Raw genomic sequence first — 20,455 nt, forward strand, 5'->3', positions numbered from 1 at the left:
GCACATAGTAGGTACACACACACACACCCCTTGACAGAGACACAGGGAAGCCTGAGCCACTAGGCCTAGCACATAGTAGGTACACACACACACACACACACCCCCTTGACAGAGACACAGGGAAGCCTGAGCCACTGGGTCTAGCACATAGTAGGTACACACACACACACACACCTTGACAGAGACACAGGGAAGCCTGAGCCACTAGGCCTAGCACACAGTAGGTATACACACCCCCACCCCTTGGCATGAGGCAGGCCTCCCGAGTGGGCGTGTGTGTGTGTGAGCAGATGCGTACACCTACACATGAAGTCCAGCTGGGTGGTCTCTGCCTGGCCCCCTCTTCCATTAGTCCTGCTTTCCTCTGCCATTGCTCCTGGCCTGGTCTCACCACTTCCTCGCCACTTGCAGACCCCTTCAAGGTCCCATTGGCCCCTAGATCCTGGAAACGTAGGTGGGCAGCAGTGATGAGTAAAGCTTGTTGCTCCTCCAGGCATCGAGCAGAGCATTGAGCAGGAGGAGGGCCTGAACCGCTCGTCGGCTGACCTGAGGATCCGGAAGACACAGGTACCGGAAGCGACCTGGCTTGGGAGCAGGTACCCAAGACCAGGGACTGGGCCTGACTCCACACCTCGTGTCACACTCTCAGCACTCCACGCTGTCCCGGAAGTTTGTGGAGGTCATGTCCGAGTACAACGCGACACAGTCTGACTACCGTGAGCGCTGCAAGGGCCGCATCCAAAGGCAGCTGGAGATCAGTAAGCTGGGGGTGGCGGGGCAGTGCTGGGGGTCGGGCTGGGGTTGGGGGCAACACCAGGGCTCAGTGTGACTCCTCCTTGCAGCTGGCCGAACCACGACCAGCGAGGAGCTGGAGGACATGTTAGAGAGTGGGAACCCAGCCATCTTTGCCTCGGGGGTAAGTGCAGGCCACACTCCACCCCCTGGTCCTTGGTGTGCGTGGAGAGGTCTGGCCCAGCAGTATTTGATCTGTAGTGCTACTTTGTGCAGGTGTGTGCCTGATGTTTAAAGAAAAAGCTGAGGCTAGAGAGGGGAGTTGTGGAGTACTGTCATGTCAGAAGGACCCAGAGCTGACCCTCCAGGGGTTTTCAGAGGCAGTAAATCACATGGGAGGAGAGTGCCCCTTTCTCCCACAGAGCAGCTGGTAACTTTGTTCTCAAACTGGGTACTTTGGGGTCCACAGTGCAACTCCTTCCCACCAAGTCACCAGAAAGAGGAAGGGACCATCTTATGTCACAGCAATGTTAGTGGCAGTGGTGGAATTAAGACCCTCCTCCTCCTTGGATCTGCTTCTTCCTCTCTCTGCCCTTTTGCCACTCCAGGTGGCCTCCCACTGTCCTCTGGTCCATCTTCCCCTCCTGGAGGACATGATGTCCTAGGCAGTGTCTGTATCCAAGTGGAACCTTATTCTCATCCAGGCAAAGGTTCTTCCTGGAGGAAGGGGCACAAGGTTCAGGAAGAAGGGATGTCAGTGTGGGAGGAAGTGCAGGAGAGGAAGTGGAGGAAAGAACTCCAGGTTGCTGGGGATGGAGAGGCAGCAAATTTGAGCCCAATGGTAATAAAAGGGGAGAAAAAAGTGTTCTGGCGGCATAGTTCTTAGGGAGTTGTGCGGGTAAACCCAAAGGTTGTGCTTCTCTGGCGGTTCACAGTCACCAGAAGCTTAAAGGGGGGGAAATTGGCAGTCTCTCATGCAGTATCAGCCTCAGAAACCAGTGGAGTGTCGGCTATGAGTCGGTTCCGACTCAGTGGCAGTGAGTGGGTGGTTAAAATGACCATTTATTGAGAACTTACTATCAGGCAAGCGCAGGTGGGAAGCGGTTATTGCTGGCCCGTGTTATCATTAAGTGCCATCAGCTCAGCGCCCACTCCTTCTCCAGGGACTGGCCCCTCGACATGCCCCAAGCAAGTGAGACAAGGTCTCATCCTAGGAAGTCAGGTCTTAGGGCGAGTCAGGAGCAATCACTGAGCGAAGAGGGACGGCCAGGAGGCCTCCGGGGAGGACTGTAGGGGCCTCCCTTCTGCATCAGCTCTGCTCAGCCTCTGCCTGCCCCTCTGGCCTTCTGCCTTTCTGGTCCTGGTCTCCAGTCTCACCCCCTTCAGAGAGCCCGGGGTCCCAGCCCACTGTTCCACCCTCCAGATCATCATGGACTCCAGCATCTCGAAGCAGGCGCTGAGCGAGATTGAGACGCGGCACAGCGAGATCATCAGGCTGGAGAACAGCATCCGGGAGCTGCATGACATGTTCATGGACATGGCCATGCTCGTGGAGAGCCAGGTGCGTGCTCGGGACCCCCAGCCCCAGGCCCCAGCAGCCCCCAGGGCTGCACTAACCCCTCCCCTTTCTGCCCGACATGCTGCCCCTGCCTGGGAGGGACCAAGTCTGCAGGTAACTAGTGACCCGCTCCTGACAGTGCCTTCAGGTCCCCGACTCTGCTTGGCACTGTCCACCTGAAGGGCCCGTTCCCACCCTGCATGGCTCTGCCACCAGGTGCTGGCGCTGCATGGCTCTGCTTGGCGCTCCCCCAGGCCCATCCCTGTCCTGGCCACTAGCTGGTTTTCAAATGGCTGCTGGATCTAGTCGTTCTCTAAGAGCTGGAGGTACAGTGTGGCCAGGACAGAGAAGGCTCTGTTTCCTGGAGGGCATGTCTGTTGGGAGAGAGGGCAGTGCAGGTAAAGAAACAGGACATTCTCTAGGTGGGCCAGGTGCACAGGAGATGTCAGGAGGAGGCCGCTGCTAGAGCAGTTGTTTTCCCACCCACCCGGGCCTGAGAACCACGTGGGCAGCTTGTAAGTTTCCTGGACTCCATCCCCAGAGACCAGTGGGGCAGAGTGGGCCCCCTGAGTTCGCACCTCTGTCAAGCTCACGAGTGACGCTGATGCTGCTGGTCCGGAGGCGCTGTGCTACTGTGACAAGGCCAGCCGCTTCGGATGGGGTGGCCAGAGAAGGCCGCTGAGGACCTGGCCATTCAGACTTCCAAAAGAGTAAAGACCTGGCCCCACCCCATGCAGATTTCTGGAAGTCAGTCGATCAGAGCAGAGTTCGGCTGACAACTAGAAAGTCTGTGAGGCTGGAGCACAGGGTGATGGATGGGGGCTGAGAGGCAGATGGAGATGAGGTCTGTGGGGCCAGGTGGGGTGGAGAGCATTTGAATTATCTTCTAGATCAGAGGGGTTTAATTGTGGACAGAATTTGACCCTTATGGAGGCAGGATGTCCACAGACAGGGGAGACCACAGTGACATGGACACTGTTGGGTGGCCATGGACTTGGAGATCAAGGGCAGTTATTAACTCCTTGGGAGTCTTGTTAGCATACCTGCCCTGGAGGGGGGCAGCACAGGTCCAGACTGAGAGCGGAGAGAGGACTGTGGTTCAAGGATGACCCACCAGCCCTGAGCTGGGCAGGGGCATGGAGGGCATAACAAGCTAGGGGGCTTCATGGTTGATGGGCACAGACTGTCAGAGCTGAGTGGGGTCAGCATGGTCACCCCAGACTCCAGTCCCCTCCTGCCTGTCTCCTTCTCCCTCTGCCTGGCACTAGGCATCGTGGGTCTCTGCATGGTCCCCAACCCTGTGGCTGAGACTGCATATCCAGTCCCTGTGATCAGTGTGTCCCACCTATGAACGTCCTGCAGGGCCAGCCGCTCCGGAAGCCCAATCCTGCCTAACGGCCTGGTCTGTGGGGCACAGGTAAGAAGTCTGACATTCTCCTTTCTCTTTCAAACCTCAGGTGCTTCCCTGAAGTCCTGTCCTGAGAAAGGGGCCCTTGAGCTCGGCTCCCCCTTGGCCCGCAGGGGGAGATGATTGACAGGATCGAGTACAATGTGGAGCACTCAGTGGACTACGTGGAGAGGGCCGTGTCTGACACCAAGAAGGCTGTCAAGTACCAGAGCAAGGCCCGCCGGGTCAGTACCCCAGCCCAGCTCAAGCCCGTCTCCCCCGAGGCAGCCCTTCCCCCAAGGCCACCCCAAGTCCCTTCCCATTCTTTTGTACCTCCCTGAACACAGCTGTCACCCAACTCTGTCCCGGGACCTTTAGCACCCCACTTCACTTCATTGTAACCCCTTACAGTGTTCAGCCTTCATACCACTGTCCACCCATACCTGCATCAAAGACCTCACCAGGTTCCCCTTCATGGCCTGTCCCAGCTCGCCCTCCCCGCAGGGCCAGTGCTCCCACCCCCAACCCCTGCGCTGAGGGCCTGTCCTGCCCCCGCCCCGCCCCCTGCGCTGAGGGCCTGTCCTGCCCCCGCCCCGCCCCCTGCGCTGAGGGCCTGTCCTGCCCCAGCCCCCTGCAGAAGAAGATCATGATCATCATCTGCTGCGTGGTCCTGGGCATCGTCATCGCCTCCACCCTTCATGGCCTGTCCCAGCTCGCCCTCCCCGCAGGGCCAGTGCTCCCCCCCCGCCCCGCCCTGCGCTGAGGGCCTGTTGCCCCCGCCCCGCCCCCTGCGCTGAGGGCCTGTCCTGCCCGCCCCCCCTGCAGAAGAAGATCATGATCATCATCTGCTGCGTGGTCCTGGGCATCGTCATCGCCTCCACCTTTGGTGGCATCTTTGGATAGAGGTCGCCCACTGCCGCTCCACACGGGACGGTCCACCGGGCACCCCTCGGCTGCCGTCCCCACTCCGCCTCCGGCTTGGAGCACCCCTACCCCGTGCTGCTCCTCTCTGCCACAGGGCCACATCCCGCCCTGCCCTGAGCGTGTTGTGTGCATGATCTTTGTGACAGTGTGTGTCTGTACAGAAGAGGCACAGGGAGCCAGACCGGGAACTGGCCCCAGGGGGCAGGGACAGGAGTCAGGAAGGGACACTCAGACCCTGGCCCAGGCCGCCTCACCCTCACTGGGCAGGGAGGCCCAGGGCACCACTGCCACCCTTCCTTCAAGTCCACACCTGCCCCTCGGGTGAGTCTGGGTCTGCCCACTCCTGGCACCGAGGCACACTCCCTCTCTGGACCAGCCTTGCCTCCAGCTGACCCCTATCTGCCCTGTCCTCTGGCCTCTCCAGCTGTTCCCCAAGGGGCTGGGGACCAGCTGGCCACATGGTGCTGCTTTTCAGGTTAGGGGAGGGGTGGCCCTGCGGGACAGCTCAGCTCAACGCCTCTGATAGCTGACCACTGCCAGGAGGCTGAGGGCTCCCTGCTTTCTGGCCACGTCAGGACCAGGCCCCTCCCCACCTTGGGCAAAGCCAACAGGCCTCTGGTTCCTTGGGACAAGGCCCTGGCCTCGTCCCCTCTCAAGGGCCCTCCTCGCACCCCCACAGCCCAGGAGCAACAACCTCTCTGGGCTGTTTGTTGACCCTCTGGAAGAAGCTGGCCGATGCCCTGGCCTGATGGCACTGGCGGCCTCATGATGCCCCATCTGGCCGGAGCCTGCAGCCAGGCCAGCCGCTGCCCCTGGCAAGTCCTGGTTGGGTCCTCAAGCCATTGTGTGTTGCATGTTTGGGACCATGTCCCTGCTCTTGTGCTCTGGAAGTCAGGAATTGTCACTTCAGGCCTGCAGTCGTGTCCTGCCCTTGCTGTCCCCACTGACGTGCCACGCGGGTGTCGGGTGTTTCAGACGCAGTATTCAGCAGCCAGCCGGGCAGGGGACCTCTCTCCTCTCCATCCCATGGCTCCTCTCAAGCCAGAAACTGCCCTGCCCGAGGCCCCCTTCCTCCTTGACGGGCAAGGAGTGTGCATGTGCGTGCACGCCCGGGCGCCCCCAGGGCCCCCCTCAGCTTCGCCCTGTGACCACTGTCCGTGCTGCCTTCTCCAGGTGACTTCCCCCACCCATCACCAAAGGTCTTGGTACAACCAGCTGCCCATTTTGTGAAATTTTTATGTAGAATAAACATTTGTATCTGTACCAGACCTCTCCTCTGGGTTCTTGATGCTGGCACATCACAGCCTTGTCATAGTGGGGGTGAATGTTCTGAGCTGGGGCTTGAGCAAAGATTTCAGCTACATACACACACACACACACACACACACACACACACACCCCTCCTTCAAGTCTGGCCCTGGGCCTGCAGGGGAAGTGCTGTTCAATGGAACTTCTCCAGCCTTTCCTATGAAGCTGGGCCCAGAACTCTACTCATACCCCAGCTTGAGCCTCTGCCAAAGGCAGGCCTGGGACCTAATGCCTGGATAAGACTCCAGGCCAGGGCATGGGCCCTTGACCCGGAGCTGGACCCTCTACCCAACCTCCCATTCTTGTGTCTCAGGGAACCACCAGAGCCGTCTCCTCTCAGCCCACTAGCCATCCCTGCAGGCCCCAGCCTAGCAAGCCGAGTGCCAGGCAGGTCAGTGGCAGGCCGGCTCCACTCCACAGCTGGCTGGGTGATGCCTTCGGACGGCACAGGGCCTCAGGCTGACACCTGGCAGCCCTTCCAGTGGATTCTCCACTGTGACAAACCCTCAGGTAAAGGAACCCACCTTTGCCCCTCACTGATGAAAACAATGCTTTCGAAAATGAAAAGAATGAAAACATTCCTTAGACCTTTCTCCTGCCTGGTGAACCAAACTGTCATCTCAATAGAACTTGGAAAATTTGTTTGGAACTAGAGAGCTCCAAATAAAGTGGTTTATTGCTCTTAAAATAAGATGTTCTTAGAGCTTTTATACACATACCCGTCCCCCCCCAAAAAAAAAACAAAGCAAAAACCAACTTCTAGAACTTTCCTGTGCCCCCACGGCCAGCTGATGGGCTCTAGAACATGGTGTCCTAAGGCTGTAAACCTTGACAGGGGTCAGCCCATCTTTCTCCTGTGGGGCAGTTTATGGATTCAAACTGTTGACCTTCGGATCTTTTCAGAACACTGTCCATATCTATCAAGTGATGAAGCAGGCACTTGAGTAGAAAAAACTCGGCAGAGGTAGACGCCTGCCTGGCTGGCGACGTCCCTCCTGCGTGTCGGAGCTGTCCCGAGGACCCAGCTACTGCTCAAAACCGGGGCTTCCGTTTGCGGCCTGTGTACTGAGTGTCAGGTCTGACCTCCCTGTGCCAGAGACAAGAGGAGGGGGAAGCACAGAAGAGTCTCAGAAAAAAATGACGCAAGCCCCCCTGGGCGCCCTCAGATGCGGCCTCTAGTGGCTGCAGCCCCCCTTCGCCCCAGCACTCACTTCCCCTGCCGTCGGCGACGCTCCTTCTTCTCCAGCACCCAGTCTCGGCTCTTCCTCACCAGCCCTTTCCTCGCAGTCCTGTGAGGGACCCTGTGAGGGAGACAGAGCTGAGTGCCCACGCCAAAGCAGCCTGGCCACGCCAGCGTGAACCCAGGGCGGAAGAGATGGCAGGCCTGCAAATGTGTCTTCCTGCCTACGAGAGATGCCCCACCTCAACGGCAGTATTCACGGGGGCCACAGCCACTGTCTGGAAGGACCAGAGGGGCCGGGTGGGCATCTCCACAGGTGTGAACACGCCTTGCCTGTCGGCTAGTCTAGGAGCACCCCAAGCTCTGCCAGGAAGAGGCTGCAGGGCTTGAGGAAACCACTCTGGGCCCCAGTCCAACCCTCCCTGCTCATTTCTAATGTCTGAGGCAGGAAAATGAGGCTGCCTAGCTCACAGCAGCCCCAACGATGACCCTCCAAGGCTGCTGTGGGCCTCCCACCCTGGCTGAGGAGAGAGGGGGTCCCCACAGCCTCAGGGAAGGGAGGCCGAGTGGGCCGTGGCGGGGGGCCACTTGCAGTAGGCCAAGTGTGTGTGGAGGTCCAGGGGAGAAGTAAACGGGCAGTGGATGGAAGCTGTATTTCAACAGGCAGAAGTGGAGGAGGGCAGCGCCCCAGGCAAGAGGCAAAACATGAAAATGCACCCTCTGAGGGACTGAATGCGATGTGAGAGAACAGCACACGGTCCTGACTGCCTGGAATCAGGAGCAGAAGACTGAGAACAGGGCTGAGGCCAGAGTGTGGGACACGATGGGGTCTCAACAAGCAGGGCGACACAGCAGTAACTCAGGATGGTAACCAGAGGACCTACGGTGAGTCACAGGAAGGAACAGGTAAAGAAGACAAGGGGACCAAGTAACCCAGAAGAGTTGGTGACAGCTGAGAAACCGGTCCCCAGGCTGACGGCCGGGTGCAAAGGGGAGCCAGCGGCAAATCTTCGACTGCAAAGGCACGGAGCTTAATCCTTAGAACTCGAGGAGGACGGGGCAGAGCAGGAGCCCAGCAGTGAACAGGGGGCAAGATGTGAGGCAAAGCGGAGTACGGGGAGTCACAGGGGCGGTCAAAGGGGCATCTGGAGATGCAGAGTGCCCGAAGGCGAGGTGCCGAGGGAGAAACGTGGGTCTGTGGGTCAAAGCCAGGGAGGGGACTGAGGCAGGGGACTGATGAACTAGGAAGTCTTTCAAGTAAGCAGTCAGGTGGTGGAAGCAAGGCCAGGTGGGAAGGATCGAGGAATGCATGGGTGACAAACCCAGAGCCAAAAACTGGAGCTCTGAGCTCAACTGGGCAGGGTTTAAATGAACTATTCACAGATCCACCTATTTAACTGGCTTGACGGCGATTAGACAGATGTGAGAGGAAGGGGAGATGGCACTGGTGGTTGTTTCAACACTCAGCAGACTCTGCCCCCTTCCGCCACCAAATCTGAGGAACCTGCAGACTGCAGTCAGGGGAGGCAGGCGTGTGCCGGGTGCAAGGCAGAGGTCTCAGCACGTGTGTCCTGGGCCCCTCAATGCTCCGCGAAGGTGGCCCGATTAGCCCCATCTTTTGAAGCAGTGGAGAGTAGGCAGTCTGAAGTTACAGAGCTCACCCACGTTTACAACTGGACACACTGTCTTGGGGCACCCGTGTGAAAACAAATGGGATTCTAAGGAGGACTGAAGTGAAACGACTGCTTTTGTGAATAAGAGATGGAAGCACTTACAGGTTAACAAGAAGGGGCAGCAGGGTTGGGCACCTCGGAGCAGGAACATGTGGAACCGTCCTGAGCTGCCGCTGGGGAACGGGCTGGTGAAGTGAGAGGACCCTGGAGGGCCACGGGGTCTTTGCTGGGAGGTGCTACTGAGTTGACCAGGATTCAGAAAGACCCCATGTGACAAGCAGCCCTGCTGAGGGGCTTCCTCGGCTATAACCCATACGGGCACACAATACCCAGGTCTTTCTGTAGTCACCAGCTGGCGAGCAGCTGCCCATCAGCGCTTAACCACTGGGCCACTAAGGCCGATGAGGGGTCAGACAGCACAAATCCTAAGGCTTTTCACTCGTGTCAGCCTGCACCAAGCAACCATTTTCTCTTTCACCACTTATAAAGAAATCGTGTGTACTAATTACTACCTATACTACTCTGAGGTCCTGACCAAGTGTTCATTCTCATTTGGGACACAGATCAAAGCCAAATTAACAAACCAGAAGACCAAGGAACATGAGACTGGTAAGGGGTGCCCATGGAAGAGAATGAATCTACACGCTTCAAAAAGGAAAAGATCTGTGCAGAAAAGAAGTTGAAAAAGGGGAGCTCGAGTGGCCTAGTGGCAAGAAGCTGCGCTGCAATCCTGAAGTTGTACAGTTCGAATCCACCAGATGCTCGGCTGGAGAAGGAGGGGCAATCTCCTCCTGTGCCAGTCGGATCTGATTTGACAATACACAACAAGGGGAAAAAAAGGAAGAAGTTGAAAGAAGACTGAAAACGACATGCTATGGCCTGGAAGCTGTAACCTAGGCGAGTGGTGGTACCTGCAGCGAGGTGGGGGTGGGTAAAGTGGGTACTGGGCACACTGATGGAAGGATACCAGAGGGAGGAAAGAGAGGTATGAGTAAGCCTGAAAGAAGAGGGGAGTCTAGGGGTGAAAATGGAGAGCTTTGTTTTGTGTTCTCAATGCCTGCGGAATGTTCTGGGGTAGAGACTGGGAGGAAGGCTGGTAATCAAGGATGGGATTGGGATTGAGACTGAAGTTAGGAGGCCACAGTTGCAATTTAGTGATGCAGGGAGAGGGGTCGAGACTCGTGTCCACAGGACACTGTGGGAAGGAACAGCCAATGCAGGCATAGGAAACCAGGAGGCAGGGGCTCTCCTGAAGGCCAAGGCCAAGGCTCTGTAATCTTGATAAATGACTAAGGAAATATATAGACATGTGAGGTACTCAGCCCACCACGGGGATTTTTAGATAGTGTGTTAATACTCTGAGGCTCAGGACCTTTCTAACAACTGTATGAGTCGGCCAGAGGCCAGGCCATGAGGGGAAGCTCACAGGGCAGCTGGCCTATGGGCAGGCTGAAAGGTCAGAGAGAGGATGTCACGCGTGACAGGAGAAGGGATGTATGCAGACTCAGAAGTGGGGGTCAAGGTTCACAATTACCCCCACGCCTCCAGAAGGGCCCTGGCCGCCAAGGCTGCAGCAGACACAGTCCCAAGGGGTCTCTGACTGTACCACCACCCCAGTGTCACCGCAGCAGATAAACCCGAGAGGCATGAACTGAAGCAGAGAAGGGGAGCAGGCCTGCCGCAGAAGGGCCTGGCTGCAGTGAGCCCTGCCGGGCGGCGTGTTACCTCTCATTAGTGAACATGGACTCCTTGCCCCTGGCTCCGCTGTTCTGGTCGCTCAGCCCCTGCAGGAACCAAAGTGCTCTTAGCTTCCCTTGGAGATCTCGCACCCTGAAGAGCCGGGGCACCCACCCGAGCCCTTCCCTGGCAGGAACCACCACTCCATTCTAGAGAGCAGGGGTCCCTGTCCCCAGGCCCCAGAGGACTCACAGGCCAGGGTCTGTAATCCTGGCAAGGGGGGTCTCTATACCTCTACTCCCAGCATGCTCCTCTGGAACCCCCCCCCACAATCAGGAATCCAACACACAGGCAAACTGACAGGCCCTTACCTTTGGCAGACAGCCGGAAGGCCCAGAAAACAGACAGAGGTAAAACCTGAAACATTGAAGTGCCAAGTGAGGTCCCCCTCAGCGTCAGTCTGGGACCAGGAGCTGAGCACACGCGCCTCCTGCCTGCCTGAGTCCTGACCACCCAACCCAGTCCTCCTCTGGTTTTCTCAGCTAAGGCCCCCCAGCACGACTCACTGGCCCCGGCACTCACTTCTTGGCTTTGGCGCTGTTGGGGTAGTCCACCACCACGCCCCCCGTGAAGCCTGCCTTCGTGGCCTGGGTGGTGATGAGCTCCAGCTGAGGGGAGAGGGGCAGTGAGTCAGAGGGGAGGCTGGAGGGGCTAACAGCCTCACCTCACTCCAGCTGAGAAGTGCAGCCCTTAACCCGCCCAGACCCGGCCTGGGAGGATGGAGAGCGGGGCTGAGGGAGGCACTGGCCTGAGCTGACTCCTGCGACGGTCACTCTGGCACATACTACAAACGCCCAAGATGGCTACACGGATGCTAGGCTGGCCGAGTCTAGGCTTGTTTCTCTGGTTTCTTCCCAGAACGAAGGCAAGTCGACTGTTCCCCCTTATCGAGCAGGAGGAGGGGTTTTTCCTTTCACTGAGCGTTTGCATTTCTAACATTTTCCCAGTCTGTAATTCTGGATTTTGCCGTGTACTGGGGGTTGCTGGTGTAGGGGTATAAAACACTTAGCCGCCTCCCCTCATCTTCAGAGGTAAGTAGGTGGCCGCTGCCCCAGCGGCTGGGCAGCTACACCCGTCTCTAGTCAGAAAGTCTCCTGTCCCAATAAGCTAATGTTTTTGAGTTGGGTCAGTTTCTGTCTGTCTACGACCATGAACCTTGAGGGTCACTCTTTCTGGGGAACGTGGCCCCAGGTCGTCACTGGGGGCCAGATGTCTTTGAGCTGCCTGTCAGGGCGTCACCCCACCTGTCTCTCCAAGTCTGTATCCCCCAGCAGCTCACACTTCAGCGAGCAGAGAGCTGACACCCCCTCACCCCAGCCTGTTTGGATTCACTCGGTCAGGGGATCAGTAACATCACACCCCTGGAACGCCATCCTAGCCGGCAGTCAGGGTATGTGCGACCACAGGGACCCCCCGGTACACGCTCCTCCTTCCACCAGTCAGGGCAGGCCAGGCGAGCGAGGGGCAGGGCCACCCACCTGCTCTGCACCCTGCCCCTCCCTGCACCTTCAGTGACCCAGGGGCTCACCTGCTCCGAGTTCTCCGGGTAAAGCTGCAGAACAGCGCGGGCACCCCGGGCCTGCCGAGAGAAACAGAATGGTCTGACCAGTGCCCCGTGGGGCCAGGCCCTGGACACCCCTCTCTGCCTGCATGCGTGGAATGTTGTCTGAGATTCTGCCGTGTCTAGACACTGTTCCTGGGTAGATATGCAGGCGTGGGAAGAGGGGGGAAGAGGGAGGCAGCGGGAGAACGCCAGTCCTGATGCTTTGGGAGCCCACGTGTCAGTGGGGGAGGCAGCTAATCTGTAACAGTGATGAGTGCCAAAGGGAAAAAAGAAATGAGGACCAAGAGACGAAGAGTGACAGGAGACGGGGTGTGTGGTTCCGGGACACTGTGATAGAGACCCACGTGTTGTGGGGAGCGCAAGATCGAAACACACCAGGCAACAGAATTTGAGCAGAGAAGGGCAAATCTATGGGTCCTCCAAAGTTCAGGACTAATTCCAGTGCGTGGGAGAGAATCAGGTCCTCTTGGGAGCAACTCACCCTCAGCGAGTGAGGGACGGAGAACCAGCAAGGCCAGAGAAGGGGGCGTCACAGAAGTGAAGGAACTCAACGTGGGTTCCTCATTCAGCTGACGCCATGTCCCCATCCCAATTTCTGATTAAAATTCCCAACAGTGACTCATAAATGGCCTATTCCAAATCAGTCAATGATCTTGGAATTTTGCATCAGTCTTCCGGGTTGCGTGAGGAAGTAGGCCACTGAGCTTCAACTTTTCCGTTCTGCCTGAGTGGCCACTATCTTGCCCATGAAGGCCTTTCTGACTGGCCCTCAGGTGTGACCCTGTGGCTTCCTCACTCCACCTGCAGGGCCAGGGAGGGCCAGGCAGCCAGCCCAGGTCAGGAGAAGGCACTCACCAGAGCTGAATAGAGAGAGGAGAAAAAGCAGTACAGGCGCTTGGCAGGGTTGTCGGACCTCTTGTTGGCATTACAGAGCCACTGCACGGCTGAAATGCTAGAAAGGAAGGGACGTGGTCAAGACAGGGACAAGACACACTGCTCCCCTGTGCTCGAGACCCTGACACCACACCTCCCTGACTCCAGGTGGCAGCCCCTGCCCACAGCTTCCTTCCTGAAATGCACTATCCACCCCACCGTCCACAGTGCTGCCACACCACACAGGGTCACCTTAAGGTCCTGACTCCAGGTGGCAACCCCTGCCCACAGCTTCCTTCCTGGAATGCACTGTCCACCTGACTGTTCACAGCACTGCTGCACCACACAGGGTCACCTTAACGTCCCTGCAGTTAGCCCAAAGCAGGATCTTCTCAAGCTTGGTTTTACACGCCTCTGAAGTTAAACCTAAAGTGGCTCAGTGTTAAGAGCACCACTCCTTCACTCTCTCCAATCAACCCAAACCTTCTGCTCTCTCTCTCTCTCTCTCACACACACACACACGCAGTCATTCGCTCACTCTCCTCAATGGCTTCCTTCCACTGCATCTGTCAACTGTCTCCACAATCCTCAGACTGAAAACCCCAGGCATTTACTAAGATGCCCCCTCCATTCTGGCCTCCCCTCCACACCACTGTGCACACTTCCAAAGACCCCCAAAGTCTCCTGGTTTATCCAACAGCCTTTCTCAGCTATTACCTCCCTCTCCAACTCTCCTAGGAGTTCTAACACTGTTAATCTAAAGGCCGACAGTTCAAATCCATCAGCCATCCTTAGAAAGGAAGGATCTGCAGCCCTGGTGAAGATTGTCAAGTTGGAACTAATTCAACAGCGGTTGGGTTTAGAGTTTTTGTCTCACTAGTCTCAAGGCTCAGTGACGGAATTCTCCCCTTCCCTGCAGACACTCAGGCTTGATTCCTGGACAGTAAATGCCATCAGTGGAGGGTCGTGTGTCGCGACGATGTTGAAAAGGTGTTGGCAGAGTTTCTAAAGTAAGATGGCCTAGGAAGAGAAGCTTGATGACCTGCTTCCAAAAAACCGCCTGTGGAGACCCCACAGACGACGGTCCGATCTCCCACCACACTGATGAAGACGGCCAGCTTCTGGCTCGGTATCACTCGGGGCCAACTTGCGCCGGCACCTAAGAACCACTACTCTCCAATCTGGCTGTTAGGTGCCGTCCAGTCTAGTCCGACTCATAGCGACCCTACGAACAAGAACGCGGAACCCTGTCGTATCCTGTGCCGTCCTCGTCATCTCTGACACTTAAGGCCACTGTGCAGTCACAGCATCAATCCATCTCATTGAGGAGCTTCCTCTCTCTCTCACTGATCTTTCCAAGCATGGGGCCGCCCTCCCAGGAATAGCCTCTCCTAGCAACATGTCGCCACGCATCACCACTGTGACGGGGTTATTCCTTAGGACGAGCTTAAACACATGATGTGTGTCAACCTCGCAGCCTCAGCTCCACCTTCTTACTCATCTTTCTCATCTGCTCAGGCTTCTTTTCCACCCACTCCCGGGACTTTGCTCCCACAAATGCGCTGCTCACACACTCTCCCTGACTATCCAAATTCCTCCCAGGCCCACCCACTTCCTCTTCCTCCTCCTCCCACCAGACCCCCTGAGCCCTCACTCCTCTTCAGACCCTGCTGGCTGTGCAACTCCTTTCCTGCACGCCCCACGATGACTTTGTGCTTAGTTATGTGTTACCTAATAAATATTGGACATCCTTAAAGGCAGGGACTGGGTTTTATTTTTACATAGTCCCTAGCAACTTTTAACAGTCTTATATATAGCAAATGTGTATTAAAAGGAAGCTATATCATCTCTACTTGTAAACACAAACAAAAATGGACTACTGATTACTTAAAACATACAAACCATGTTACTGATCGTTCATTCTGGCCACCTAACCTCAAGTGGCTGGCGGCCCCGAGATGTGCTGCTAAGTCCAAGGCCATGCCTCCCTAGTGGTTCAAAGCCACCAACAACTCTTTGGCAGAAAGATGGGCACTCTTTCCCCATGCACTTTGCGGCCTGAGCCCATGTCGATTCCCACTCGATGGTAGTAAGTTGTTCAGGGTTTTTTTTTAAGATTCTGAGGGCTTTTTTTAGTGTATGTGTTAAGAGTCAGTGAGACTGGCTCAGGACAGGGCAGGCTGCAGAGCGGCTGTACACAGGGTCGCTACAGGTCGCAGGCAACGTGACGACACATAACAACAATGTGTCAAGCAGTATGAACCCACCAGGCACTCTGAGAGGAAGCTCTGGTGGCTTAGTGGTGAGAAACTGCAGCGCCAGCGCAAAGATGGGAGGTTCAAATCCAGCTGCACTGCAGGAGGAAGATGGGCAACATCCTCCTATGGGATTTACTGTCTCTGCAAACCCGCTGGAGGGTCAGCTATGGACGGTTCTGACTCTGCATCACACAGCAAGATCCTCCAAGGAAGGAAGAGGGACAGTCACCCCCGATAGAGATTTACAAGCTTCAAAAACGCAATGGAGGGTTGCCTTGAGCTAGAATTAACTTGATGGCAGTGGAGTTGAGGTAGCCTTGAAAAGGTCTCCATTTTTTAATCTTGTTCCCAGAAATAAACTAATCCTTTACCTAAAAGAAAATCTCTAAAATTCAAAATCTTACTCCTGCCCAATGCCTCTGCATCCCTGCTTCTCAGCACAAGGTCCAAGGAGGAGGTGTGCACCCAGGTCACGATTAAGCTAGGTCTTTTCCCTTCTTCATCTTACATACTTTGGGCATGCTGCTAGGAGAGGTTACTCCTTGGAGAGAGACATCAAGCTTGGAGAGGTGGAAGGATGGAGAGAGTAAGACCCTCAACCAGATGGATTGACACGGACTGTGGCAACGGATTTGAGCGTGTCAGAGATTGTGGGGCTGGCACAGAACAGGACAGTGTTCAGATGGGTTATTTATAGGGTCATTATGAGTTATATTTGACTCAATAGTACCTAACAACAACTCTATAGACAAAACACACACCAAATACTGAACAAGACTTAACCATAGAAGGTAACCTTCACAACTCTAACAGTAATTTCCATTTTCTAAGATCTGTTACCAAGGTACTATGTACACATTTCAGACTCCAGTTACTCGACCCTGACCACCTGGGAAGACACTGGAGCAGTCTGGGCCACTGTACCCTACAGAGTTTTTGAACCTGAAGGCTACAGTACAGTCATTGGGGTCAGTAAGATGATTCCTAGAGGGTCAGGACCTCCCTGCCATGCCCCATACACAAAACAGACAGGATTCCCAGCAGTGAGGTCTGAGGCAGTTGCCTTGCTTGGACTTACAGATCTGAAAACCTATAATCTGAAACGTGCTTTTCCTAGGTATCCCATGGAGCTCTGCTACACAGGATTTGGAAGCAATGACCTGGAGGAGTCACTGCAGAAAGTGAAGACCCTCACCTGATACAACCATCAAAAGAACCTGGTCTGAAGGGGATGCCTTGGCCCATGTCCCCGAGAAGCAGGTCGCCCTCCGTTTCTCGGTCTAATGCTGCATCTACATTGGAGAAGAGAAGGTTAGGGAAAACAGGCCACACAGCTGCCCACACATGAAAGCGGCCCGTTCAAGTGCCACAGAGAATACACTCACCCAACATGGCAGAGCTGATGTCAATGCCCACCCAATAGTGGCCTTCATTTGAGAGATAATCCCCGCTCAGGCCGGAGCCGCACCTGGAAGACACAACACAGCAGGGACTCAGTGGTGCACAGCAGGCTCCCTGTGGACAGGATGAACCAGGGCCCAGGCGCTCACCCAATATCCAGCAGGTAACACGGCTGATTCTCAGGCAGACAAAGCAGCTCCAATGCCCGCTCAGTCATCTTGGTCTGGATATCAATCATCCGAGAGCTGGGAGGGCAGAAGCATAAACAACTAGTTAGACATTTCTGGGCTACTACTTCCTTCGTCCCTAAATAAAGCCAAGAAAAGAAAAATAAAACACAGGGGAGCTCTGGTGGCCTGTTGGCAAGGAGCTGCAACTACAATCCCAGAGGCGAACGGTTTGAATCCACCAGATGCTCTGCCGGGGAAGGAGGGACAATCTCCTCCTGTACCAGTCAGATCTGATTTGACGGTACACTCACACAAAAATAAAAAAAAAAGAGAAGAAAAATAAAACACAAACCCCAAAACAGTCAACCAAACTGAGGGACTCATTCCTCATGTCTTCACTGGTAATCCTAAATTTGGTTTAATAAATGTAACTATTTAAAAGTGACCTCAGTGCTCGCTTCGGCAGCACATATACTAAAATTGGAACGATACAGAGAAGATTAGCATGGCCCCTGCGCAAGGAAGACACGCAAATTCGTGAAGCGTTCCATATTTTCGACCCTGAAATTAACGAGTCTGTAACTAAGGCTAACTCCTTTCACCTACAAATTTGTCTTTGGATACAAAGCTAAGTGGATAGTACTTACGGAGGGACTGTTTAAAAAGAGGCAGGGAAAAGAAAAGAAAAAAAAAGTGACCTCAAAAATCCTTGCCATACAATATCATTTATAACACAAATTGTAATTGTACCAATTGCAGATATATGTAGGGAGCAAATCATTTCGTTAGAGACCAACTACAGGCTTTAATGTGACCTATCACTAGTTTTTAAAAAGCCACAAAACCCAAATTCAGGGCAATTGAGTTGGAACGACTTACAGCTGATCTTCCAGTGGGTTTTCAGGGTTTGTAAACTGCACAAAAGGAGACTGCCCATCTTTCTCCTGAAGAACAGCTGGAGAATTTGAGCTGTGTGCCTTTGGGTTGGCAGTGTAACTCCTTACCCACTAGGCCACAAGAGCTCCTATTACTAAAGAACCATTTTCCAGAAAACCACCATTGTTATGGGTCATCCAGTCTTAGTGACTGCATATGGCAGAGTTGTTGCCAGGTGTAGTCAAGTCGAGCACAACTCAGAGTGACCCTATGAACGCCAGGCCTGAAGCCTGCCCTATGCTGCGCCATTCTCATCGTCTCTGGCCGACTTGAGCCCACTGCTGCAGTCACTGTGTCAGTCCATCTTGCTGGTGATCTTCACTGACCTCTCGTTATGTGCCGTCGAGTCGCCTGCGACTCATAGCAACCCTATGTACAACAGCCCTGAACCCTGCTTATCTTGTGCCAATCCCACTATCTCTGACACAACTATTCCAATTATCCCATCACCGAATCAATCCACCTCATAGAGGGTCTTCCTCTCCCGTGCTGTCCCTTCACCCTCCCTCTCCAAGGATTGATTCCTCCTTATAACATGTCCAAAGTATGTCAGACAAAGCTTCAGCATTCCTGCCTCCATGAAGCAGCAGTGGTTGAACCCTCTCCAGGATGAACCTGTTCATTTTCTTAGCAGTCCATGGTATATTCAAAACTCTTCTCCAACACCACAGCTCAAAGGCATCATTCTCCTGCTATCCTCCCTAGCCACTGTCTAGTTCTCTGATGCATGGCAAGTGACTGCAAAGACTATAGCCTGTATCAGGTGCACCTTAGTCTCCAGAGTGACACCATTGCTCTTCAGTACTGTGGAGAGGCCCTCAACAGCAGACTTTCCTGACTTCTATCTTTCAAAAAATGCTATCCCTTTCCAAGGAATAGCCTCACTTAGCCTCCAAGGAGCACTCTGGCTGGACTTTTTCCAAGACATATGTTTGTTCTTTTGGCAGCCCGTGGGATATTCAGTACTCTTCTCCAGCATAACTCAAAGGCATTAATTCTTCTCCTGTCATGCTAATTCACTGTTCAGGTCCCTGATGTGCCACAGGTAATTCAAAAGACCATGATCTGAATATGGTGCATCTTGGTCTTCAAATGACAGAGCCGAACTGCTCAAAAGGGTTTCCTAGGCTGTAGCACAGTTTGTTGCAAGATGTACTTGGGGGGGGGGGCGCTGGGCGGGAGAGAAGTGCAGCAATGAATGAATGGAAATCTAAAATCTCTGTAAATGTTCATTAAAATTACTAAAATAAAAAAATTTAAAAAAACACGATGTACTTCTAATCTGAAGGCTGTGCATCTCAGTGACTGGAATCCTCCAGTGACTCCACAAGGGAAACACAGCAAGTCTCTTCCCAGTGTGATTTACTGCCTTGGAAACCTAACAGAGGGAGCCAATTCAATCGACAGCAAGTTTAAGTTTTATTAATCTGCTACGCATCAGAAAGCTGGACAATGACTAGGGATGATAGAAGGAAAACTGATGCCTTTGAGCTGTGGTGCTGGAGAAGAGTATTGAATATACCATGGACTTCCAGGAGAACAAACAGGTTCATTCTGGAGAGGGCGAAACAAGGCTGCCCCTTAGAGGCCAGGATTCTAAAGTTCCATGCTTTGGGCATGTTACCAAGGAGGGACCAGTCCTTGGAGAGGGACTTCATGCTTGGGAGGGTGGAAGGACAGCACAAGAGAGGAAGACCCTCGATGAGATGGATTGACTCAGTGACTGGGGTAATGGGGGTAGGGGTGTCAGAGACAATGAGGTTGGCTCAGGATAGAGCAGGGTTCAGAGCTGCTGTACATAGATGGGGTTGCTATGAGTTGCAAGAGACTCGATGACAACAACAACAAAAACAACAACATGGGAGCAGACTACAGGTCTCTCATCAGAGGAGTGTGAATAACTGACTTTTTGGTCTTGAGCTTGTTGCTGACCTGAGAACGGCGTGTGTAGGCTCTTCTACAGAGCACTAGGTCGCAAAAAGCAAACTCAGAAGTCTTAGCTCGAGCCCTTAGACCTACATTCTGTAAAATTCAGACAATAAACTAGGTTGTCTGGTCAAGAAGATGAGATTACACAACAGCAGCACCGAAGCATTCTAAGATTGTCTCTCCTTCAACAGTACTGACCCCTTACGTATATACTCTGCCTAGTTTATTACATGCTCAAAAACAGCTCGTGGAGTCAAATCATGAAAACAGCCAAGAGAAATAAGTAGAATCATCCCCATCTCAATAATGTGATTACTGAGGCCCAGAGCCGTCGATGATTTACTTAAAGCTGTCTTTGCCAGTGGAAGAAATGGGATTAATCTAGGTCCTTCCTTCCTTCCACTGTTAGGTTCTTTCCAAGCTTAACCCGCAATCGGAGCCCTGCAGGCAATCTGCCGGCTCTCGACCCCCGCCGACCCCCAGGCTCTACTCACTTGCGAACGTATTTCTGGGCTTCATTCTCGTCGTAAAACTAAGGGAAAGAAAATGAGAAAGGGACAGTAAGAAGGGGGGTCGAGACGCTATGGTCCTGCAACAGGAGAGAGGGAGGGATGCCCCGGTCCACAGCCTCACCAGCTCCGGGGGTCCCCCGTGCTCCGGCCTCCGCCCACGACAAGCCATCCTCGCTGTCTACGGCACGCCGGCGACCAGCGACTTCCGGAAACTAGTTTTGACGTCATCGGCCCGCGACCGCAACACACATGCTCCATCTCTCTCTTCCCGTCTTCTTTACACCCGATTGGCTGAGAGGTTGACGCACTGCGA

At 54.4% G+C, this 20,455-nt stretch overlaps 2 protein-coding genes across 2 annotated transcripts in view; one reads left to right on the top strand and one right to left on the bottom strand.

Annotated features, from left to right (window-relative positions):
• STX1A (syntaxin 1A (brain)) overlaps window positions 1-4,580 on the top strand; it is a 16,322-nt gene extending 11,742 nt beyond the window's left edge. The window contains exons 5-10 of the mRNA XM_006889680.1: window positions 494-567; window positions 650-758; window positions 843-916; window positions 2,156-2,293; window positions 3,812-3,922; window positions 4,503-4,580. Coding sequence (XP_006889742.1) covers window positions 494-567; window positions 650-758; window positions 843-916; window positions 2,156-2,293; window positions 3,812-3,922; window positions 4,503-4,580 — 584 coding nt within the window. The remainder of the gene's footprint in view (window positions 1-493; window positions 568-649; window positions 759-842; window positions 917-2,155; window positions 2,294-3,811; window positions 3,923-4,502) is intronic.
• A 2,361-nt stretch (window positions 4,581-6,941) lies between these two features.
• Window positions 6,942-20,311, bottom strand: WBSCR22 (Williams Beuren syndrome chromosome region 22). Its single transcript, XM_006889681.1, has 12 exons — window positions 20,264-20,311; window positions 20,125-20,162; window positions 16,745-16,840; window positions 16,580-16,662; window positions 16,390-16,486; window positions 12,919-13,015; window positions 12,028-12,078; window positions 11,022-11,107; window positions 10,811-10,856; window positions 10,488-10,546; window positions 7,121-7,210; window positions 6,942-6,996 (listed from the first exon to the last, which is right to left on the bottom strand). The coding sequence occupies exons 1-12, from the start codon at window positions 20,309-20,311 to the stop codon at window positions 6,942-6,944; spliced, it is 846 nt and encodes a 281-aa protein (XP_006889743.1).
• Between the last annotated feature and the right edge of the window lie 144 nt (window positions 20,312-20,455).

This window comes from Elephantulus edwardii, unplaced genomic scaffold, assembly GCF_000299155.1.
Source record: "Elephantulus edwardii isolate Elephantulus edwardi_28Jun2011 unplaced genomic scaffold, EleEdw1.0 scaffold00080, whole genome shotgun sequence".
NCBI classification, from domain to species: domain Eukaryota; kingdom Metazoa; phylum Chordata; class Mammalia; order Macroscelidea; family Macroscelididae; genus Elephantulus; species Elephantulus edwardii.